At 42.0% G+C, this 26036-nt stretch overlaps 1 protein-coding gene across 4 annotated transcripts in view; it reads left to right on the top strand.

Annotated features, from left to right (window-relative positions):
• The window catches only part of LOC134638706 (centriolin-like), a 32053-nt gene extending 24897 nt beyond the window's left edge, over nucleotides 1–7156 (top strand). The window contains exons 17-19 of one of the 4 annotated variants that reach the window (XM_063489548.2): nucleotides 6384–6459; nucleotides 6555–6633; nucleotides 6920–7156. In XM_063489548.2, coding sequence (XP_063345618.1) covers nucleotides 6384–6459; nucleotides 6555–6633; nucleotides 6920–6965 — 201 coding nt within the window. In that variant the 3' untranslated portion in view covers nucleotides 6966–7156. Of the gene's footprint in view, nucleotides 1–1445; nucleotides 1805–6383; nucleotides 6460–6554; nucleotides 6634–6919 lie in introns of those variants that run through there. The other 3 variants (XM_063489540.1, XR_010095278.1, XR_010095277.1) reach the window with 3 other exon arrangements.
• The last annotated feature ends 18880 nt before the right edge of the window (nucleotides 7157–26036 follow it).

The following is a 26036-nucleotide window of genomic DNA, read 5'->3' as shown; positions in this document are numbered from 1 at the left end:
GTCACTTCAACAAATGCTACTTAAATGCTCGTTGCACAACTTTGTACAACCTGCAGATACTCTTGCACAAACTTGTAAATACCAACTAAATTCTCTAATATTTAATACTTTTTTCCTCTCCTTTATATTGTTATTATTATTATTATTATTATTTTATTACTACCACTGCTATTTTCTGTTATTTTCTTCTCAATATAACTGCACACTCTCTATATGCTCATGTAAAGCTGAAGAGCCAAAGAATTTCATTATACATAAATGTGGCTACACTCTTTATCTGTACACGACAATAAAACTTGAAACTTGGTTATTGTACTCGGCCCTGAAAATCGTAGAAATATGGTATCTAACCAGATTCTTACTCTGGATGGCATTACCTTGGCCTCCAGTAACACTGTGAGGAACCTTGGAGTCATTTTTGACCAGGACATGTCCTTTAACGCACATATTAAACAAATATGTAAGACTGCTTTCTTCCATTTGTGCAACATCTCTAAAGTTAGAAATATCCTGTCTCAGAGTGACGCTGAAAAACTAGTTCATGCATTTATTACTTCCAGGCTGGACTACTGTAATTCATTATTATCAGGAAGTCCTAAAAACTCCCTGAAAAGCCTTCAGCTGATCCAAAATGCTGCAGCAAGAGTCCTGACAGGGACTAGAAAGAGAGAGCAGATTTCTCCTGTATTGGCTTGACACAAGATAGAAATTTAGGAGCAACATGGCCTTACAAACCCAACAGTGAGATCTTAAGAGATCCACAGTCTATGGCTCTTCAATGGGGTGTCACAGGGTCCCCAGGAAAAAAAAGTTGTAAATGTAAAATAATAAAATAAATATTCTTCTGTAGCAATAACAAAGAATAACATAAATTATTCTGTAGCAATTACACATTCATTTAAGGATGTGTTTGCAAAATTTGCAATCGTTTGCAAAAATGGCAAACAATTCCAAGGAATTGAAACAGTGGGAACCGGTTCTCAACAAGAACCGGGTTTCGATACCCATCCCTAGCTCAGTGCAGGTTAACCTGTCACCATCTTTTCAGTGACAGGCTGCAGAGATTTCAGCAGGATATGATGGAAGCAGCTCAAAGGAAAGCAGCTCCCTGCAGAGCAGAAACCACTCTAACAGTGACACTCATTATACAGGGTGGGCCATTTATATGGATACACCGTAATAACATGGGAATGGTTGGTGATATTAAAGTCCTGTTTGTGGCACATTAGTATATGTGAGGGGGCAAACTCCTCAAGATGGGTGCTGACCATGGTGGCCATTTAGAAGTCGGCCATCTTGGATACAACTTTTGTTTTTTCAATAGGAAGAGGGCCATGTGACACATCAAACTTATTGGTAATGTCACAAGAAAAACAATGGTGTGCTTGGTTTCAATGTAACTTTATTCTTTCATGAGTTATTTACAAGTTTCTCTTTGTTCACAGCCATTGACATGTCGAAGAGGTTAACACGTGAGGAGCGGATCGAAATCGTGTTGATATCTGGTGAACGCAGTAACCGGGTCATTGCAGCAGATTTCAATGCAAGACACCCTACGAGACCACCCATCTCCCATGCTACAGTCAGCAAACTGCTTGCTAAGTTTCGTGAAACTGGTTCAGTGTTGGATTTGCCAAAATGTGGACGCAAGAAAACTGTCACTAATGAAGAAACATCAGTGGCTGTCCTAGCTTCATTCAGCAAGAGCCCACAGCGTAGCACTCGCCACATGTCACTGGAGAGTGGCGTTAGTCGAACATCCCTTCGGCGGATATTAGCTACTCACAAATGGCACCCTTACAAACTCCAGCTACTGCAGCATCTCAACGAGGATGACCCAGATCGGCGCACAGAATTTGCAGAATGGGCAAAACAAAAATTGGAACAGGACCCTCAGTTCACGCAGAAGATTTTGTTCAGTGATGAGGCAAACTTTTATGTGAAGTTAACAAACAAAACCACCGCTATTGGTCTGACACTAACCCACATTGGATGGATCCCTCCAAGACTGTTGGAACAACAAAAGTGATGGTTTGGTGTGGTATATGGGGTACAACGATAGTGGGTCCATTCTTCATCAATGGAAACCTCAAGGCCACTGGATATTTGAAATTGCTACATGATGATGTGTTTCCCTCTTTATGCACTGAAGCTGGCACGTTCCCTGAGTTTTTCCAGCAAGATGGTGCACCACCACATTATGGGTGCCAGGTCCGAGCATTCCTAGATGAACAGCTTCCTGGAAAGTGGATTGGTCGTCGTGGGCCAGTTGAATGGCCCCCAAGGTCTCCCGATCTGACCCCCTTAGACTTTTATCTTTGGGGTCATCTGAAGGCAATTGTCTATGGTGTGAAGATACGAGATGTGCAGCACCTGAAACTACGGATACTGGATGCCTGTGCTGGCATTTCTCCTGCGGTGTTGCTATCAGTGTGTGAAGAGTGGGAGAAGAGGGTTGCATTGACAATCCAACACAATGGGCAGCACATTGAACACATTTTATAAGTGGTCAGAAACTTGTAAATAACTCATGAAAGAATAAAGTTACGTTGAAACCAAGCACACCATTGTTTTTCTTGTGACATTACCAATAAGTTTGATGTGTCACATGGCCCTCTTCCTATGGAAAAAAACAAAAAAACAAAAACAAAAGTTGTATCCAAGATGGCCGACTTCTAAATGGCCACCATGGTCCCCACCCATCTTGAGGAGTTTGCCCCCTCACATATACTAATGTGCCACAAACAGGACTTTAATATCACCGACCATTCCCATGTTATTACGGTGTATCCATATAAATGGCCCACCCTGTAGTTTAAGTCCTTCATGGGCTCACTGCTCCCTACATTACAGCATGAAGGCTGATGAAGCTCAGGTCAGACCCTCCTGACTGCTCCCTCAGCCTGCGTCCTCACAAGAACCACTGGTGGGTCTCCTGCTTGAGCCCTTCAGCTGTTGGAGTCTTTACCAGAAGACCTGAGCTCTGAAAACCTGCTGTCGTAATCCCTCCTCACACTGAGCTTAGACGCAGGACTTGGTTAATAAAGATATCTGCCCATTTATTTCCATTTATTGGATCTATATCTTCTCCTATTGTATTCATCCAGATTATTGACAGAGGTTTGGTCCTGTGTTTCATTGAACTGTTTTTAATCTTTTTTGTGTTTTTGTCTTCTGACTGAATGACCCCTGAATGACCTCTGCTAGAAGACATAGGCCTGTTTGATCCTCATTCACAGGTGAAGGCAGTGGGACGTGTCATGGATCTGTGCGTGTGTATAACCTTCAGGATGCAATGCTGACGAGGGAAAACTCGTCCACACACAGTCATTGTCTTGTGTGAATAGCTAGCTTAGCTTGTAGCCAGGTTGTTAGCACCGCAGCTTCTCCATCTGTCCCTTCTGCACTTTCATGCTCCAACACCCCATAATGAAAAAATGAAATTCTTGCAATTTTATTAAAATTCAAAAATGGAAATATATGTAAGCATTCGCTGCGTTTGCCATCAGACTCAAAGCTGTGCGTTTTGTTTCACCTGATCATCAGTAATATATTTCTGCCACTGACTGGAGTCCACCTGAGCTCAATTCAGTTGAATGGACACGGTTTGGACAGGGACGCTCCCGTCTATAGGTGACAGTCATCATGTCAGAGCACAAACTAGACCTTGAAGTCCAAGGAGTTGTGTGCAAACCTCTGAGACAGGATTGTACCGAGGCCCAGATGTGGGGGAGGGACCAGAAGAAAGGCTGATATTGGCTCTGATATGATGGATCTTATTAAGAAAGAAGGAAAGTTCTCACTGTTCAGTCGAGTGAACAGTTAGAGCAGGAGATATCGGTGTGATAAAGTTCCTAACTGTGCCAAATAAACTGGTACAGATTAAACGTGACACACAGTCTTCCCTCATCTTTGACCATATTATTAAAAGGATGTAAGAGCTCTCTGAGACGACTGTGTGGATTTGCACAAACGTTCCACTTTCAGACTGAATGCTGTCATTGATCCGGGGTGAGGGATTAGCAGATCGCTGGTTAAAAGGAGCCACTCAGACCACTAAATGAATGCAGTTTACATCTCTGTTCAGGAAAAAGCACCATCAGGGGTAAAGACAGCAGAAAATCTGCTCAGTGATCAAAGAGGTTGTTAAAGTGAATTGTTAAATGTTGTCATTTCTATGCTTACCACCTCTACATTGTTTCAAACTCTGTGTTCAAAGACATTCCTGTGTCCCCCTCCCCAGCCTCTCGAGGTTCTGGGGGGAGGCTGTAGTGTTTTATCACAAGCACATCCTTGTGAAGGTTCTGTTTGATGTTGCTTCCTGCTTTTATGATCCTTTTGGTGAGCAGGAGGTCACACACACACACACACACACACACACACACACACACACACACACACACACACACACACACACACACACACACACACTGCCTTGTCTTTGTAACCAAGGGGGGGTTTTACGGTGGGAGGTGCTTTTGCTGTGATGTGTATTGTAACTGTCATGTCAATAAAAAGGCTACGAGGAAGCTGCTCTTTGAAGGATTTGGACAGATGATGAGCATTATGCTCCACCGCCTGGTTCTGACCAAACCTCTCCCTCGTTAGCGAGTAAAAAACCGGTTGAAGATGTTCTGGTATGTCTTGTGTTCTTCATGAGGAATAAGTCTCTAAACTAGCGGGGCTTGTGGAAACACAGACCGAACAGAGGTAATTCCACAGGATTCACATCAGGAGGTGAATGAATCTGCATGTGGTCAGAAATAAAACCGTCCTGAGAATAAAGAGTCGATGTTCAGGCCCAGAGTAAAGATGTGAAACATCCCTGTAGCGAGTGGATCCTGAAACATGGCGGCTAAAACAAACAGATCCCATCAGACGGATGAATCTGGCTGCAGGTTCATCTGTAGCATCATCTGAAAATAAAAACCAGCCACAAGAAGAGCTTTGAGCCATGCTGCAGGTCACTGTGAATCAGCACAGATGGAAACATGAAGCTGCCACTCAGTAACATGATCCATTTATCTGCCTGATTCTTCTCTTCCTCCAGAATCTGTTTTCATCAACAGAAACTCGAGTTCCTGCCACAAACTGGGAGGTGAGCGTGTCACCATGAAGTCCTGTTTCCACTCGTCCTCCTAGCAGTGGGCAGTAATCGCTCCGATGAGTTTGTCTAACAGCAGCAGCAGAGAGCCGATCAGCTGACACAGGAGGAAACGTTCCCACAGAGAGCGCAGTGACGTCTATCAGAGTGAAGCTGGAGACTCCTGAGAGTCATCAGGAAAAACATGTGTGACAGAAAATCAGCTGCAAAGAAAAAACATTTTTATATCTGAAGGATAAAAATCTGAACCGACAGATTAAAGAGGCCACGGCGCTCTCTCTGTTTTTACATCACAGATCATGGCTTTGATTCATAACACACATGCTACACATCACACATCCAGATCATTGGATCCAGGTGTTCCAGGTGTATAAAATCAGCACCTAGGCATGCAGACTGCTTCTACACACATGTATCAAAGGTCAGTGACGAGGAGCCGAGGCGCACACAGGCAGGTTTCAGGACGAGACGCCGTGTTATTCACAGCTGCAGCAACAACAATAACAGTGATGACGATCTTGATACTGCGGTGACCTTTCTGTCGAGGTGACTCCAGCTCCTTCTCGGACCCAGCATGATACTAGGGAGAGCATGATGAGGTAAATAGTCCCGACTGCCCTGCCAGCCAGAGTCGGATGCTTCAGGTTCCTGGGGATTAACATCAGTGAGGATCTGAGCTGAATAAGTCACGTGGATGTGATCACAAAAGCAGCGAGACAGCGGCTCCTCTTTCCACGGAGGCTGAGGCGGTTTGTCCTGTCAGAATACTGACCAACTTCTACTGATGCACCATCGACATTATTCTGTCTGACTGTATCACGACCTGGTACGGCAGCTATAATGCTCTATGGAGGGTGGTCAGATCAGCACAGCGTATCACCAGGTCTGAGCTGCCAGCCATCCAGGACCTCTGCAGGCAGCGCTGCAGGAGGACGGCCCAGAGGATTCTCTCTGGTCCCAGCAACACAGCCTCACACTCTTCATGTGGTACAGGAGCGTCCACACCAGCAGCAGATTCAGGGACAGTTTCTAAGCCATCAGGACACTGACCTGCAGAAATATTGGACAGTTTATATTACACACTGTACATGTATATATCACTGACTCTGCACTACAGCGGCTACAGTATTTTTAGTAATCTGTATTTATTTATTTTACTCTTTTTTTTATATTTTTTTATTTATATTTGTCAGATTTTTGTCTATTGCTGTAGTTTTGTGCGATTTAGTTGTTTTCTATTTCTGTTATATAAATGATCTTCTCTTGTATCGTGACCCAGAACAGCTTGACTCAAGAAGTCACAGTGGATTCTGTGGAACAGAGAAATAAAACCATTGGATGGGTCAGTTTATTGGGTAATTCAGTTGAGTTCATTATTTGCATGTAATTCCAACCAAAACCACACCCACAGTGATTTCATAATCCTGCTGCTCCTGTTGTGTATATAAAGGCAGGAGTTTCTGTCAGAGATCAGCAGCGTTCAGCCGTCCAGAAGACTTCATCCAGCCACACAGCGTCTCTGCACACTCGTACGTCTACAACCACTCGCTCTGCATCTGTTTTATTTCACTCTGCTGTAAAATGCCGCCCTGCAGCTCAGCCTCTTATTAACATTTTCTCATTGAAACAGTCATCTTCATGTTTTCCAGAATAGCATTTAATTCACAATACTTTTGTTTCATAGAGGTGCTGCAGGTATTATTAATGATGCCATTACAAATGTACTGCAGAATTATTGTTATTAGTTAGTCTTTTAAGCCCATTGCTGATTTCTCTCCATTTTTGTCTCTGTTTCCTTTAACTTTGTTAATGAAGGAACTCAAAATGCCCGAGTACATCACTGAACTCCAAGTGTCTGTGAATAAATCTCAAGAGGATTTGTTCCGTGGGCAACACTACAGCAAAAGTCCTGTTAATCTGAACAAAGGGGCCAGAGGAAACACCATCTACCTTTGGTACAAGAAAGGCACGGGCTCAGGAATCACCAACATTCAGTTTTCATTCAGCGAAAAGATGACCCAAGGGCCTGATCGAAGCAGGGTATGAAAAGATCGATAAAAACCTCAATGAAGGAGCAGGTGGAGACAAAATCTACCTGTGGTACTCCAAGTCTGCCAAGAATGTTCCCATCGTGGGCATTGATGTCACTGAAGACGCAGATGCTGAAGCTGAGAAGTTTAAAGACAGCTGGGAGAGACTGGCCTGTGACCTGAACCGCAATGCTGGAGGAAAACTGATCTCCATGTGGGTGAAGAGGGAGAAACAAACCTACATCTCTGAGATCAAGACCACTGTCAACTGCAGTGGAGATAGGGATAACTTCAAGAATGGCTACATCCGAGTGGATGAAAACACCAACAGAGGTGCAGCACATTGTGCTACTCCGCCTACCATCTTCCTGTGGTACCGTCTGACCACTAACTCCAAGGATGCATTCACAGATCTGAAAGTCTCCACCAACCAGAGCAAATATGAAAACTATCAAGAAGAGGGCTATCAGCCGGTGAACCAGAACCTGAACGCGGGGACCGGAGGAAATGAGGTGTTCCTGTGGTACAAGAAAGACGGCAGCAGCAAAAACCCCATCAACGCCGTCACTGTGATCACCAGCCAAGGAGCTGTGGGGCCGTACCAGAGTGCCGGGGTCAACGTCATCGAAGAGAGCCTCAACACCGGCAACAACGGTGTTCCCATTTATGTGTGTTTTAATCAGCGAGGGTAACCATGGTAACAGAGCTGAGCATGCTCACTGAGCAGAAAGATGTTCATGTTTAATCAGTGTGGTGATGGTTTTTCTTTCCTTTCTGTAATGATCTTCAATCACTGTGATGTCAGAGCTTTGACTCCACCAGCGATCATTGATCCAATCAATCTGATTGATTACCTCTGTATCACTTTATTCTGATGATTCTGTTTCAATAAAGCCTCTTTAGCATCTGAAATCTCTCTGTGTCATCTGTCAAAGCTTCATCTGACGCTTGTTAGCAGAATAAAATGTGCTGAGCAGCATCAATACATGACTTCATTTAGCAGAAACCTGAGCTCACTGTGTGGACACTTTAATAACATCAGTATTATCTGTGTAAGTAGTAGTATTAGCAGTAGTATTAATAGGATCGTTGTAAAGCAGAAATCTCACTAAATCCTGTTGTACGGACAAACTGAGATCCAGATTATTCATCAGGTTTGATAAGTGTTACTATTTCTGCACACTTTGTGCTACAGTAACCAGCTGGGTGACGCTGAGCTCTTCCAGCCTGCGGGGCTGTTTAGTGCCAATATTTCTGAGACTGCTTCACAGTGAAGAATTCCTCTGTAACAAACACCTCACATAATAAAATCATTTCACATGCTTAGAAAGACGACTGTACCTTCCTTTGAACAGTGGGGGGTTAACTGGGCACAGATGTTTGATGAACCCTCACCTGATGTGACGGTCAGAGTTCTTCCTTCCTTCCAGAATCAGACATGAGTGGGTTTGTAACCCTAAACAGGACTGCTGGGATCTATCCTTGGTGTCATCATAAAAATATTTATTTATATCTGCTGGATCCACAGAGCTACGCCACTACTTCAAAACACATCAGATCTGAATACTTTTCCAAACTTCCACAACAAAGATGCTGCTAAAGCCGAAACACATCAGTCTTCCTGTACATAATAAAGCTAAACGTGTTTGTCCCTGTCAGCAGACGAGCGGCAGCATTCTGGATCATTTGTAAGCGTGATAGTGAGGCCTGATCCATACCAATGTAAAGTGCATTACAATAATCAAGGCGGGTGGTAACAAATCCATTTAAAACTCTCTCTAAGTGACAAAAAGAGATAAAAGGTTTTACTTTAGAGAGCTGCCTCAGATGAAAAAAGGCTTTTCTCACCGCTGTATCTATCTGTTTGTCCATTTTAAGAGCTGTGTCAATTTTTACTCCAAGGTTGGTGACAATTGGTTTGACACAGGATGTAAGAGGACCCAAGTCAGATGATGGGACACCGGGTCCACTCGGCCCAAATATAATGACCTCAGTCTTCTTTTCATTAAAATGTAAAACGTTCAAAGCTAGCCATGCTCTGATATCCTTGAGACATTCTAAAATAGGCCTGAGGGGGTTAGGGTCATTGTGTTTCAGGGGTAGATAAATCGGACAGTCGTCTGCATAAAAATGAAATGAGACATTATGTTTTTTAATAATATGGCCAAGGGGAAGTAAATAAATGCTAAAAAGAAGGGGCCTGAGGATGGATCCTTGAGGTACACCACATGGGAGGGGGGCAGAGGATGAATAAAATTTACCAAGTGAGACAGAAACTTCTGTCAGACAGGTATAACTCGAACCACTCCAAGGCAGTGCCTCTAATTCCAACATGATGCTCTAGGTGACAAATTAAGATGTTGTGATCTACTGTATCAAACGCTGCTGTGAGATCCAAAAGCACTCTTAAGACGGAGTCCCCAGAGTCAGCAGTTAGTAAGATATTATTAAAAACTCAGAAAAACCCAGACTCTGTGCTGTGAAGTGCTTTAAAACCTGATTGAAATACTTCAAACGTGTTTTGACTGTTTAAAAAAAAGTCTGCAGCTGTGAAGACACTACTTTTTCCAAAATTTTAGAAACAAAAGGAAGCTTTGAAATTGGTCTGAAATTACACAACGAAGAGACATCCAAGACAGGGCGTTTCAGCAGAGGCTTGACCACTGCCTGTTTAAAAGTTACAGGTACATCACCTAAAGTCAGGCTGCTGTTTATAAGCCTTTGAATACAAGGTCCACTAGTGTCCCAGACTTCTTTGATGATCACACTGTTTTAGCCTAATGTACAAAATAATGCTGGCTAAGGTTACCCAGAGATTAAAGGTGAAGCTGCTCAAATAACCTTTGATGTTTCAGCCTTATTTTTTTAAGAAGAAAAACTGTATGTTGAAGTTTTTGTTATTATTAATTAAAGACAAGATGTACTTAAAGTACTTAAAATAACACTTTATTTTTAAGGCCTTTTTTGTCCAAAGATATTATTTTTGTTTCTCTGCTTAGCATAGAAATGCAGATTAAATCCTTTTTTCCTATAAATTGAAAGAGCTTGAGTTTACAATATTCATGTCCATGTCTATTATTTATTCTGTTGCCAACTTGTACTTTGGGGCAAATTTTCTTGTGCAATTAAATGTGATTAATCAAGATTAATTAATTACAAAGCCTCTAATTAATTAGATTAATTTTTTAAATCAAGTCCCTACCCTAGTACCTACACTTTTATTTGCTGGGTTTATTTTGATAACAGTGTTATTGTAAACCATGCCACACATGATGGCTTAAGTTATTTAATTTCACTGAATACATGAGACAAGCTAAATTACCATAATTATTTCATGTTTAAGAAACAGTGATGTTTCTAAATGTAATTTCTTTTATTTTAAGCAGGTCTCACGATGACGACGCTGAGTGATCCTGTTGGTGGACTTGGAATAAATCATCTGTAAACAAAGAACTTGTCCACGTGGTGGCTGATGGGAGTAACAGTCTCAATGTCGCCTGCTCTGGCCCCTGGAAGACAATTGACTATGGTTGCCGGTGTCTCTAGCTTCACATGTCTGAGAACAGAATCACCAATTACCAGAGTTTGACCCCCGGCGGGTGTGTCGCCGAGTGGGGAAAAACGGTTAGACACATGAACAGGTTGGTGGTGTACCTGGGGCTTCTGTTTAAGACTATGCTTCCTCCTCACCGTCACTCAGCCGCCCTCGTTCCCCAGCTGCTTGGGGTCTGCCGAGTAACAGCTAGCGGGGCCTGCGCTATCTTCGGCTGCACCAGCTGCAGGGGCCTGGCTAGCTACGGGTGAATGAAGGGTGCGAAGCAGAGTCTCCAATTCAGTAATCCTGGCCTCCAGAGCTGCAAATATGCTACATTTGTTACAGGTATCATTACTGCTAAAGGAGGCCGAGGAGTAACTAAACATCTGACACAATGAGCAGGAAAGTGCAGGAGGGACAGGTGAAGTAGCCATGGTGCTAACGAGTCAGCTACGAGCTAAGCTAAGCTAGCGAAACAGTAAAGAGACAGTGAGTGAATACTTTGGCTATAAATTAGGTAGTGAGGTCACAGAAAGGGTGGTTCAGATGAAGCACGTGAAGATTTTACTATGAAGAAGGAATGTATCTAAAAGTTTTTAATTAAATTGCTAAGCAGAAAAGCTACTCAGAAACACCACTGTGTTTGAGCAGGAACAGGAAGTGATACTCTACCACAAAGTGAGCGAACACCAAGTGACAGCGCCACCAAGAGTCAGAGTTTTCATGTTATATGATTTATTTATGTAGTTAGTGTCATAGTTTTTAACATTCCTGATATTTATCTAGTTCTGAAAGTTCTTTATTGGCCACAACTTTTTGTTCTTCTGGTATTCCTTTGAGTTTGATGTAGACCTTGCAGTTTGCAGTCCATGTTGATTGAACCTTGTTTTGTCTTCTTAGTATTCGTGCTTGTCGTGCTATGTCAGCATTTTTCTTTATCAGTTTATGTAGACATTGGTTCCTCTGAGCTTCTTAGCTTGTCTTAGTGGCTCCTTTTTTTATTTTCTGTTCACAAAGCGTCTTATTATTGCTACCGGATACTTGATGGATTGTTGCGGGGTGTACCTGGCAACTCTCGATGGAGGACATTGAACGACATCTAGGGATGGGTATTGATAAGATTTTCATGATTCTGATTCCATTTTCGATTCTGTTTAACGATTCGATTCTTTATCGATTCTCTTATCGATTCTTTTTTAAAAAGGAGAACAGTAAGGCCGGTTAGCTTAGAACTTTGTTTTATATCTTCTCTTTGAACAAGATAGAAATTTAGGAGCAACATGGCCTTACAAACCCAACAGTGAGATCTTAAGAGATCCACAGCCTACGGCTCTTCAATGGGGTGTCACAGGGTCCCCAGGAAAAAAAGTGTACATGTAAAATAATAAAATAAATATTCTTCTGTAGCAATAACAAAGAATAACATAAATTATTCTGTAGCAATTACACAAGAATATCCAGTAACGTCCCTGCCTACAATTAAACACATTCACTTACCGAAAATCGGGGCATTTGCTGTGGCAAATGGGTGCAAGCCTTTGACCACAAACTTAGTCACTGCTCGGTGACATTCATCTATCCTGGCCTGAAAGGAGACGCTACCGGTATCTGTCTCTCTCATCGTGGTCACCTAAATGCACAGTAATGGCAGGTTTTGTAATAAGGCAGATCACGCTAACATAATATGCACCGTTAGCTGATTATTTACCTGCCGCATTAACGGGAGAGGACGTGCAAACGTTACCGCTGCTGCTGGGCTGAGATTCACGAGTCCGGAGTGGAATTAAAAAGACGACATTCATTTAAGGTCATCGCGTGTTTTGTGAGCAAATGCTTTTGCATATTCGTAGTGTTTCCTCCCTTAAATGAAATATCTACTTTGCAAGTATTGCAAGTTGCCCTGTTGCCATCCGTTCTCGTAAAGTATAACCGAACTTTTGAGCGTTTGAGCTGCTTAGGCGCCGTGTTTCCTGCCAGGTAAATGACGCTCCGCAACGTGGTGACGTCATTCGGGGCGACTGGAATCGATAAGGGAATCGTTTGCAAAAATGGCAAACAATTCCAAGGAATTGAAACAGTGGGAACCGGTTCTCAACAAGAACCAGTTTCAATACCCATCCCTAACGACATTTACCCATGTGGAAGCATGATCACAGAGTTCTGGCTGATCGGAGCTGGCTCGGACCTGGATTATCAAAAAACAAAGAAAGCAGTTAGAGCTGTTCAAAACCCCACAAGGTTGGTTGACATGATTGAAGATGGGCAAGCTGTGAGTACTCAGACTGTGGTTATTGAACACAATATGGATGAGATCTTGGACCTCAGTAGCATCTATCAAACCAGTCAGATTCCTGGAATCTCTGGAAAACACTCAGTCCTCATGCAGACACACTTCCAGAACTGCTGCAAACCCTGATTAGGTCGTTGCTGAATGTCTGCCTGTTGGTGTTGTTTTTTTCATTGTATTCATTAGAAGAAAAGAATTCATTTTCCTCATCATGTTTACATCCTGTGGAGAAACTAATACTTTCTTTTTTGAAAATGTTTGTCTCATTATAATCTTTGAAATGTGAAACTTTCACCAGCAGATGGGACTGAAGACCAGCTGCTAAGGGTGAAGCGTGTGATCCCAGACAAAACAAAAGCCGATCACTCCAGCCATCGCTGTGGGGAACGTTCCAGGTCAGATGAGCCTGCAAAAACCTCCCAGGGTAACATCAGAATCCCGAATTCAAAACGATGAATTACAACACAGTTTGGTTTTCATGAGGAGGTTTCTCAAAAGAGAAGTAAAAGGAAGTGAAAGAGCTGCTGCAATTAAAGATATCTTTAATTAGTAAGAATCATTTCAACACTTGTTGACCCCAAAGTTTGAAGTCAGAAGCTGTGAAGAAGTGCTGATGAAGCAGGACATGAAGAAACTGTAAGTGAAGGCAGTGACTCTCTGAGAGGCCTTTAAACATGACACTCTCACACATGCTCAGTAGTTTTCCTCACAGCATCCAAATGTTACAGTTTCTCAGGCATTTATTTCTTTAAAAGTCTGAACACTGTACACATTTCACAGCAGTCAGTGTGCAAACAGCTGGAACCTGAAAGTTCATCAGGAGTTTCTTTTTCTTTAGAACATTAAAGATCTGTATGAGTTAAACTCTGATGTTTCTGTGTCCTCTGAAGAAATGAGTTTAATCTGAACACAACTCGTTTCTTTAAATGTTGAGAGGTTTTGTAAAAGGTCATCATTCACTTCTTGACTCCACCAAACAGCTGCTGAGACGACAACGACACAGTTCAAGAAATGTCATTACTTCCAGGCTGGACGACTGTAATTCATTATTATCAGGAAGTCCTAAAAACTGCCTGAAAAGCCTTCAGTTAATCCAAAATGCTGCAGCAAGAGTCCTGACAGGGACTAGAAAGAGAGAGCAGATTTCTCCTGTTTTGGCTTCCCTTCATTGGCTTCCTGTTAAATCCAGAATTCAAAATCCTGCTCCTCACATACAAGGTCTTAAATAATCAGGCCCCATCTTATCAGATCAATGATAAATAAAATGATTGCTAACACCTTAACTAACTATATTCTGTTGCAGCAAGGTGACGTGGATGGCATGGCCGAAACGTGTTTAAAATGATGCATGCGCTGAAAATGTTAAAATACAAGTGGCGCGATGCTGATGCCATATAACACTGAAAGGTCTTGCAAAATGACAAAAGAGTAGGGAGATGTAAGAGTGAGATTTTTTTATATTGTCATTTGTGCCTAGGAACATATAATCATTTATGCTTAGAAATATTTAATCATTTGTATGCTGATAAGAATCATATCCTTATTAGGTTTGATAAAAGTCTGTGTGCACTTGTGTACCATGAGATGATTGGAAGCAGCCTCGACGTTATAATTTCCATTATAGCTTTAGAAACCGACTGTCTTGTTCGTTATCTCAAAGTGCAAGACTTCACACCTTTAAATGTCGTCTGAGACATGACCTATTGCGAGTTCCTGTTCTTATCATTTAGCAAGACACTTATTTCTGCTTTTCTGCATACCTCATACACACAGTTTAAGTTCATTGAAAGGTTGTATGTCTATGTATGGTATAGCTGGATACACACACACACACACACACAGAATACAGACACTGATGTTGTGTCTGTATTCAAAGACAAAGAGCTCTGTCTTGCCTTGTTTTGTCTTGCAGTTAGTGGTGTCGTGTTCCAGCGGGGTTTGTGCCTAGATAAACCCAACAGACCCCTATTTCCAATCTAAACCACAGGACAGGCCAGAAACAACAACATAACTTTTATAATTGGGGCGATCGTGGCTCAAGAGTTGGCAGTTCGTCTTGTAATTGGACGGTTGCCAGTTCGAGCCCCGGCTCGGACCGTCTCGGTCGTTGTGTCCTTGGGCAAGACACTTCACCTACCGCCTACTGGTGATGGCCAGAGGGGCCGATGGCGTGATATGGCAGCCTCGCTTCTGTCAATCTGCCCCAGGGCAGCTGTGGCTTCAACTGTAGCTCCACCAGTGTGTGAATGTGAGTGAATGAATAGTGGAATTGTGAAGCGCTTTGAGGTTTCTCAAAAAGCGCTATATAAATGCAATCCATTATATTATCTGTCACTTTTACCAACAGAGTTAAAAGCAGGGCTTTTACTTTTTTACACTTTCTCCAAATAAGTGTTTTCTACACTCACTGATTCAGAGTCATAATACTTTATTAATCCCTGAGGAAATTATGGGGTTAAAGTCGCTCCAAGACGATAAGAACAACAACAGACTGAACTAAATTAAATCATACAACATATTACAAAATATAACAAATAGCTCAGTTATTAACCGACTGATCTGAGTCTTTTTTATAGATTAAAAAAGTTTTTCTTTAACGTTGAGGATGCTCTGAGCCTAAGAATTTAATTGCCAAATAAAAACTTAAACTGAAACGTCTTTAATGACTGTCTAGTGTTGTGTTTAAAGATGTTATATAAAAAAATCTTCTCTTGTATCGTGACCCAGAACAGCTTGACTCAAGAAGTCACAGTGGATTCTGTGGAACAGATAAATAAAAACATTGGGTGGGTCAGTTTATTGGGTAATTCAGTTGAGTTCATTATTTGCATGTAATTCCAACTAAAAACACACCAGTGATTTCATAATCCTGCTGCTCCTGTCGTGTACATAAAGGCAGGAGTTTCTGTCAGAGATCAGCAGCGTTCAGCCGTCCAGACGACTTCATCCAGCCACACAGCGTCTCTGCACACTCGTAAGTCTACAACCACTCGCTCTGCATCTCTGTTTTATTTCTTTCGACTATATCTACAACCATCTTAATATTTTCTAACAGCATATCCAGTTCAGTCCTTTTTAAGCGTTCCACTGAGTGCAGCTTAATCATTTTTAACATTTTACTAAAGCTTTAGACCTTCACACCTCAATCCAAGAGAAACCTCAAAATATTCACTTAAACTATCATTGACAGAAAGCATCCTGCTAACACTGACAGCTTTTCTAAAGTTTTTATTCACTGAACATTTACTTTAACTTTACTTTGATCTTCCTCACAGAATATTTTCCTAAGAAGTTGTGAGTTTGTCTTAAAGAGAGTCGATGTAAATCATTTTCACACCATCTCTTATTTTGTTATGTCCCATATTTTATTATCAGAGATTGAATGAGAGGTTTATTGAACTTCTATCTGACCATCACCAGTTTATAAATCACCAATAATCACACGTGGAACATTATTCACATGGCTGTCATTCACGCTGCTTCCATCTCTTTCTGTTCACTCATGAGTTCTTCAACTTTATTTGCTGTAGGAACCCATAATGGCCTTCATCACTGATCTTAAAGTGTCTCTGAGCAAAGATGAGGGAGACAATCTCCGTGCCCAAGGCTACCTCTCAGTTCCTGGTAATCTCAACAAAGGAACCAGTGGAAAAAAAATCCATCTTTGGTACAAAAGAGGTTCCAGTAATGGAATCACTGCCATTCAGATTTCATTCAACAAAGCAATGAGTATTGGCCTGCAGGCTGCAAATTACACTAAGATCGACAAAAATCTCAATGATGGATGTGATGGAGACGAAGTCTACCTGTGGTTCAAAAATTATTCCACACAGTTTGACGTTCCCATCATGCAACTTCATGTCACCACAGAAGAAAATAATGAAGCTGAGATGTTTGAATTGGGCTGGGAGAGACTGGCCTGTGATCTGAACCGGAACGCTGGAGGAAACTGGATCCACCTGTGGGTGCAGAGAGTGAAACCTACCTACATCTGTGACATCAAGGCCACTGCTGACTATAAAGGAGATGCTAACAACTTCAATGCTGGCTGGAACAGAGTGGATGAAGACACAAACAGAGGTGCAGGAGGAGCCGCAGTCTTCATCTGGTACCGTCAGACCGAAGATGAGTCGAAGGCCATCAAAAATGTGGACGTCTCCACCAGTTCTAAAGATTATAGCGATCTTGGTGGTAAAGGTTATACAAAGGTGAACCAGGATCTGAATCAGGGGGCCGGAAGAAACCAGGTGTACCTGTGGTACAAGGAACACGACACCAGTGAACCCATCAAACCCATCAAAGCCATCTCTCTGCTCGTCAACAACCAAGCTAAGGAGGAATACCAGAAGGCTGGGGTTCAAATCATTGACAAGAACGTCAATGAGGGCAACAACGGTGATCCCACGTTTTTCTGTTATTATAAGTGAGCGTTGTCATGGTAACAGAGCTGAGCATGCTCACTGACCAGAGAATCAAAGTTGTTTCTGTTAAAATGGTTTGATGATGGTTTTTCTTTCCTTTCTGTAATGATCTTCAATCACTGTGATCTGAGAGCTTTGACTCCACCAGCGATCATTGATCCTACAATCTGTTTGATTAGCTCTGTATCACTTTATTCTGATGATTCTGTTTCAATAAAGTCTGTTTAGCATCTGAAATCTCTCTGTGTCGTGTGTCAAAGCTTCATCTGACGATTGTTAAGAGAATAAAGTGAGCTGAGCAGGATCAATACATGACTTCATTTAGCAGAAACCTGAGCTCACTGTGTGGACACTTTAATAACATCAGTATTATCTGTGGTAGTGGTAGCATTAGCACTAGTATTGATGGGTTTGTTGTAAAGCAGAAATCTCAGTAAATCCTGTTGTACGGACAAACTGAGATCCAGATTATTCATCAGGTTTGATACGTGTTATTATTTCTGCACACTTTGTGCTACAGTAACCAGCTGGGTGACGCTGAGCTCTTCCAGCCTGCGGGGCTGTTTAGTGCCAATATTTCTGAGACTGCTTCACAGTGAAGAATTCCTCTGTAACAAACACCTCACATAATAAAATCATTTCACGTGCTTAGAAAGACGACTGTACCTTCACTTTGAACAGTAGATGTTTGATGGACCCTCACCTGATGTGATGGCCAGAGTTCTTCCTTTCTTCCAGAATCAGACATGAGTGGGTTTGTAACTCTAAACAGGACTGCTGGGATCTACCTGTGATGTCATTCAGTCATCATAAAAATATTAATTTAAACTTTAGGAGAATGAAATTCTGGTCAGTTTCATTCTTTTGTCATCTCCTCAGAACCACACAACTCCTCCTCCTGCTACCCCCCCAAAAACCCATCTCCATAGAGACTGTGTCAGCTCCCAAACAGACAAAAAACAAACTAAAAACCAGCAATAAACAATTTAAACATAAAAAATCAAAAAGAAAGAACAATACAGAATCCACATCTGAACCAAAGAGTAAAACAGTCTCTCTCAAAATGTAAAAGAACCCACCCACCACTTTAATCACACTCTAGATCTTGTTTTAACATATGGCATAGAAGCTGAACATTTAACAGTGTTTCCTGAAAACCCTCTGCTGTCTGATCATTTCCTGATAACATTTACATTTACAATAATTGATTACACAGCAGTGGAGAGTAGACTTTATCAAAGTAGATGTCTTTCTGAAAGTGCTGTAACTAAGTTTAAGAATATAATCCACCCACTGTTATCATCTTCAATGCCCTGTACCAACATAGAGCAGAGCAGCTACCTGAACGCTACTCCAACAGAGGTCGATCATCTTGTTAATAATTTTACCTCCTCACTACGTACGACTCTGGATACTGTAGCTCCTGTGAAAACTAAGGTCTCAAATCAGAAGTACCTGACTCCGTGGTATAATTCTCAAACACGTAGCCTAAAGCAGATAACTCGTAAGCTGGAGAGGAAATGGCGTGTCACAAATTTAGAGGATCATCATTTAGCCTGGAGAAATAGTTTGTTGCTTTATAAGAAAGCCCTCCGCAAAGCCAGAACATCTTACTATTCATCACCGATTGAAGAAAATAAGAACAACCCCAGGTTTCTCTTCAGCACTGTAGCCAGGCTGACAAACAGTCAGAGCTCTGTTGAGCCAACCATCCCTTTAACGTTAACTAGTAATGACTTCATGAACTTCTTCACAAATACAATTTTTATCATTAGAGAAGAAATTACCAATAATCATCCCACAGATGTAATATTATCTACAGCTACTTTTAGTACCATCAATGTTAAGTTAGACTCTTTTTCTCCAATTGATCTTTCTGAGTTAACTTCAATAATTACTTCCTCCAAACCATCAACGTGTCTTTTAGACCCCATTCCTACAAAACTGCTCAAAGAAGTCCTGCCATTAATTAATGCTTCAATCTTAAATATGATCAACCTATCTCTAATAATCAGCTATGTACCACAGGCCTTCAAGCAGGCTGTAGTTAAACCTTTACTTAAAAAGCATCTCTAGACCCAGCTGTCTTAGCTAATTATAGGCCAATCTCCAACCTTCCTTTCATATCAAACATCCTTGAAAGAGTAGTTGTCAAACAGCTAACAGATCATCTGCAGAGGAATGGCTTATTTGAAGAGTTTCAGTCAGGTTTCAGAGCTCATCACAGCACAGAAACAGCTTTAGTGAAGGTTACAAATGATCTTCTTATGGCCTCTGACAGTGGACTCATCTCTGTGCTTGTCCTGCTAGACCTCAGTGCAGCGTTCGATACTGTCGGCCATAATATCCTATTAGAGCGATTAGAACATGCTGTAGGTATTACAGGTACTGCACTGCAGTGGTTTGTATCATATCTATCTAATAGACTCCAATTTGTGCATGTAAATGGAGAGTCCTCTTCACACACTAAGGTCAATTATGGTGTTCCACAGGGTTCAGTGCTAGGACCAATTCTGTTTACATTATACATGCTTCCCCTAGGCAGCATCATTAGAAGACATAGCATACATTTACACTGCTATGCAGATGACACCCAGCTCTATCTATCCATGAAGCCAGGTAACACACACCAATTAGTTAAACTGCAGGAATGTCTTAAAGACATAAAGACCTGGATGGCCGCTAACTTTCTGCTTCTTAATTCAGATCAAACTGAGGTTATTGTACTCGGCCCTGAAAATCTTAGAAATATGGTATCTAACCAGATTCTTACTCTGGATGGCATTACCTTGGCCTCCAGTAATGCTGTGAGGAACCTTGGAGTCATTTTTGACCAGGACATATCCTTCAACGCACATATTAAACAAATATGTAAGACTGCTTTCTTCCATTTGCGCAACATCTCTAAAATTAGAAATATCCTGTCTCAGAGTGACGCTGAAAAACTAGTTCATGCATTTATTACTTCCAGGCTGGACGACTGTAATTCATTATTATCAGGATGTCCTAAAAACTCCCTGAAAAGTCTTCAGCTAATCCAAAATGCTGCAGCAAGAGTCCTGACAGGGACTAGAAAGAGAGAGCAGATTTCTCCTGTTTTGGCTTCCCTTCATTGGCTTCCTGTTAAATCCAGAATTCAAAATCCTGCTCCTCACATACAAGGTCTTAAATAATCAGGCCCCATCTTATCTTAATGACCTTGTGGTACCATATCACCCTATTAGAGCACTTTGCTCTCACACTGCAGGCTTACTTGTTGTTCCTAGAGTATTTAAAAGTAGAATGGGAGGCAGAGCCTTCAGTTTTCAGGCCCCTCTTCTGTGGAACCAGCTTCCAGTTTGGATTCGGGAGACAGACACTATCTCTACTTTTAAGATTAGGCTTCAAACTTTCCTTTTTGCTAAAGCATATAGTTAGGGCTGGACCAGGTGACCCTGAATCCTCCCTTAGTTATGCTGCAATAGACGTAGGCTGCCGGGGATTCCCATGATGCATTGAGTTTTTCCTTTCCAGTCACCTTTCTCACTCACTATGTGTTAATAGACCTCTCTACATCGAATCATATCTGTTATTAATCTCTGTCTCTCTTCCACAGCATGTCTTTATCCTGTCTTCCTTCTTTCACCCCAACCAATCACAGCAGATGGCCCCGCCCCTCCCTGAGCCTGGTTTCTTCCTGTTAAAAGGGAGTTTTTCCTTCCCACTGTCGCCAAAGTGCTTGCTCATAGGGGGTCATATGATTGTTGGGTTTTTCTCTGTATTTATTATTGTGCGATCTACTGTACAATATAAAGCGCCTTGAGGCGACTTTTGTTGTGATTTGGTGCTATATAAACAAAATTGAATTGAATTGAACTGCTGTAAACACCTCAGATTTGAACACTTCTCCACAACAAAGATGCTGCTACAGCCGACACACCACAGTCTTCCTGTACATAATCAAGCTAAACGTAGCATCAGGTTTCTCAGAGCGATCATTAAAATCAGCAGCTGATAAATTGTCTTGTTTGATCCAAATTCAACATTTAAGATGCTCATTTGTTCTAATGTGTAGGAAACATTCAGCTCCTGGTAGCAGCAGGTCACACAGGTGTGAACCTTTTTATTTTGAATCGTGTTCAGAGTAAAATATGATAAATATTCCAAACAGCCTGATTAAAGGAAGATGATTAAAACTGGTTTTAATGATAGTAGGTTAAACTGGAAGACTTCCCAGGAGCTTGTACATATTAATGTAGTCTGTGCTGTGGGTCAGTGACACGTAAAGGAAATGAAACTGACCAGAATGAGCAGCGATGAAGGAGAAAGCAGGAGAGACCAAAGAGAGATCGACCCATGATGGATAAAGAGTGACTCAGCGTTCAAACCCTGAAACAAATCCAGCCCCAAAGAGTTAAAGAGGAGTCAGAGTTTCAGAGTCCGACTGAATCTAAAAGGAAGGATGGATAAGGAGAGTGAGAGAAAGGTGAGCAGAAGGCAGGGATGCTGGTTAAACGTTAGTGAGGAAGAGGAGCAGAAAGTACAATGAGACTGGAGAGATTTACTACAGCTGGCAGATACAGGGGATTTATGGAGTCCAGCACACTGTGGAGGGAAAGGAAAGGAAATAAGGAAGGAAAGGAAGCCTTAAAAAGTACGCTGGCTGACTGTCTGTCCAACCAATCAGAGAGCTCCTTACATCACTCCGTGTGGGTAATTTGTTCATTGACCTGAGTGAAGTTTCCCTGCCCACCTTCTTCCAATCCAACAAAAGTGGTGTCAAATGTTTGTGCTGCAAAAGTTTCTGTTTGTGCTGCTATCATTTTAATGTTAACAAAAGCTTTTAGAGCTCACCCAACCAGCCCCTTCTTTACTGTGAAAAGGTTGTGAAACATAAACTATCGAGCCTCTCAAGATTAATACAGTAACTCCAACAATAATAGCTCATTCATCACAAACCAGCAGAAATGTAGAACAGCTGCTGGATTTCATTAATATGTGTGTGTGTGGGGGGGGGATTTCAGCGTGGAATCACCATTTTAAATGTAGGAAATAAATAATTGATTTTTGAATCCATTTACTTATTTCTCTTTTTAAATTTAAATTAAATTTAAAATATTTTGAAAATGGGGGGTGGCACAGTGGTTAGCACTGTTGCCGCACAGCAAGAAGGTCCTGAGTTCAATTCCACCATCAGGCCCTGGTCTTTCTGTGTGGAGTTTGCATGTTCTCCCTGTGTTTGCGTGGGTTCCCTCCGGGTACTCCGGCTTCCTCCCAGGGTCCGAAGACATGCTGCTTGTGGGAATAGGTTGATTGGATAATCCAAATTGCCACTAGGTTTGAATGTGAGTGTGAATGGTTGTCTGTCCCTGTGTGTTAGCCCTGCGACAGACTGGCAATCTGTCCAGGGTGCACCCCGCCTCTCGCCCCATGACAGCCAGGATACGCTCCAGCGACCCTGAAAAGGATAAGCGGAAGCGAATGAATAAATGGATGGATGTTTTTTAATTTGGAATTCAAAACTGGTTTTTGAATCGAGGGTTTTATTGAGAGTTTTGTTCTTTTTTTGTGAAATTCATTTTCAATTTGAAATATTTAGTGATGGATTAATAATTCATTTTAAAATACTGATTTATAAATAGTGTTTTTATTTTAAATTAAATTACTGAAGAATAAATTACTGGGTCGTATTGGACACGTGATGTTTTCTAATCTAAATAAACTGAACATTATGTTTTTAAAGAATAAATATAAAACATGATGCAGATGCAGCAAATACACAAATTAACACTCAAATGCAAATTTGGACAATTTTTTCATTGTTCTGGCTTTACTGTACGGAGGGCTGGGAGTGCCAAAATTCAGTTTTTAAAAATACCCAACAATCATATGACCCCCTATGAGCAAGCACTTTGGCGACAGTGGGAAGGAAAAACTCCCTTTTAACAGGAAGAAACCTCCGGCAGAACCAGGCTCAGGGAGGGGCGGGGCCATCTGCTGCGACCGGTTGGAGTGAAAGAAGGAAAACAGGATAAAGACATGCTGTGGAAGAGAGACAGAGATTAATAACAGACATGATTCGATGCAGAGAGGTCAATTAACACATAGTGAGTGAGAAAGGTGACTGGAAAGGAAAACTCAATGCATCATGGGAATCCCCGGCAGCCTACGTCTATTGCAGCATAACTAAGGGAGGATTCAGGGTCACCTGGTCCAGCCCTAACTATATGCTTTAGCAAAAAGGAAAGTTTTAAGCCTAATCTTAAAAGTAGAGATAGTGTCTGTCTCCTGAATCCAAACTGGAAGCTGGTTCCACAGAAGAGGGGCCTGAAAACTGAAGGCTCTCCCTCCCATTCTACTTTTAAATACTCTAGGAACAGCAAGTAGGCCTGGAGAGCGAGAGCGAAGCACTCTAATAGGGTGATATGGTACTACAAGGTCATTAAGATAAGATGGGGCCTGATTATTTAAGACCTTGTATGTGAGGAGCAGGATTTTGAATTCAATTCTGGATTTAACAGGAAGCCAATGAAGGGAAGCCAAAACAGAAGAAATCTGCTCTCTCTTTCTAGTCCCTGTCAGGACTCTTGCTGCAGCATTTTGGATTAACTGAAGGCTTTTCAGCGAGTTTTTAGGACATCCTGATAATAATGAATTACAGTCGTCCAGCCTGGAAGTAATAAATGCATGAACTAGTTTTTCAGCGTCACTCTGAGACAGGATATTTCTAATTTTAGAGATGTTGCGCAAATGGAAGAAAGCAGTCTTACATATTTGTTTAATATGTGCATTGAAGGACATGTCCTGGTCAAAAATGACTCCAAGGTTCCTCACAGCATTACTGGAGGCCAAGGTAATGCCATCCAGAGTAAGAATCTGCTTAGATACCATATTTCTAAGATTTTCAGGGCCGAGTACAATAACCTCAGTTTGATCTGAATTAAGAAGCAGAAAGTTAGCGGCCATCCAGGTCTTTATGTCTTTAAGACATTCCTGCAGTTTAACTAATTGGTGTGTGTTATCTGGCTTCATGGATAGATAGAGCTGGGTGTCATCTGCATAGCAGTGTAAATGTATGCTATGTCTTCTAAAGATGCTGCCTAAGGGAAGCATGTATAATGTAAACAGAATTGGTCCTAGCACTGAACCCTGTGGAACTCCATAATTAACCTCAGTGTGTGAAGAGGACTCTCCATTTACATGCACAAACTGGAGTCTATTAGATAGATATGATACAAACCATTGCAGTACAGTACCTGTAATACCTACAGCGTGCTCTAATCGCTCTAATAGGATATTATGGTCAACAGTATCGAACCGCCCCCTCGGCCTGTGCTTCGAGGTTTCTGGTAGTTAGAATGACTCGGGGGTGTTGATTCATTTAAACTAACATAATCATCCTGCTGCAACCAGGTTTCTGTAAGGCAGAGTAAATCGATTTGTTGATCAATTATTAAGTCATGTACTAACAGAGACTTGGAGGAGAGAGACCTAATATTTAATAATCCACATTTCACTGTTTTACTCTTTGGTTCAGATGTGGATACTGTATTGTTCTTTCTTTTTGATTTTTTATGTTTAAATTGTTTATTGCTGATTTTTAGTTTGTTTTTTGTCTGTTTGGGAGCTGACACAGTCTCAATGGAGATGGGTTTTTGGGGGGGTAGCAGGGGGAGAGAAGCTGCAGAGAGGCGTGGAAGACTGCAACTCTGCTTCCTGGTCCCAACTCTGAATAGTCATATTTTGGGGGGTTTAATAAATTGGTCCATATTTCTAGAAATGAGAGCTGCTCCATCCAAAGTGGGATGGATGCCGTCTCTCCTAACAAGACCAGGTTTCCTCCAGAAGGTTTGCCAATTATCTATGAAGCCCACATCGTTTCTGGGACACCACTCAGACAGCCAGCAGTTTAAGGAGAACATGCGGCTAAACATGTCACTCCTGTTCTGATTGGGGAGGGGACCAGAGAAAACTACAGAGTCCGACATTGTTTTGGCAAAGTTGCACACCGATTCAATATTGATTTTAGTGACCTCCGATTGGCGTAACCGGGTGTCATTACTGCCGACGTGAATTATGATCTTACTGTATTCACGTTTACCCTTAGCCAGCAGTTTTAAATTTCCTTCAATGTCGCCTGCTCTGGCCCCTGGAAGACAATTGACTATGGTTGCCGGTGTCTCTAGCTTCACATGTCTGAGAACAGAATCGCCAATTACCAGAGTTTGACCCCCGGTGGGTGTGTCGCCGAGTGGGGAAAAACGGTTAGACACATGAACAGGTTGGTGGTGTACCTGGGGCTTCGGTTTAAGACTATGCTTCCTCCTCACCGTCACCCAGCCGCCCTCTTTCCCCAGCTGCTTGGGGTCTGCCGGGGAACAGCTAGCGGGGCCTACGCTATCTTCGGCTGCACCAGCTACAGGGGCCTGGCTAGCTACGGGTGAATGAAGGGTGCGAAGCCGAGTCTCCAATTCAGTAATCCTGGCCTCCAGAGCTGCAAATATGCTACATTTGTTACAGGTATCATTACTGCTAAAGGAGGCCGAGGAGTAGCTAAACATCTGACACAATGAGCAGGAAAGTGCAGGAGGGACAGGTGAAGTAGCCATGGTGCTAACGAGTCGGCTACGAGCTAAGCTAGCGAGACAGTACAGAGACAGTGAGTGAATACTTTGGCTAT

The sequence above is a fragment of the Pelmatolapia mariae genome, linkage group LG2 (genome assembly GCF_036321145.2).
Source record: "Pelmatolapia mariae isolate MD_Pm_ZW linkage group LG2, Pm_UMD_F_2, whole genome shotgun sequence".
Taxonomy (NCBI): domain Eukaryota; kingdom Metazoa; phylum Chordata; class Actinopteri; order Cichliformes; family Cichlidae; genus Pelmatolapia; species Pelmatolapia mariae.
This window is presented reverse-complemented; position numbering and strand designations above follow the sequence as displayed.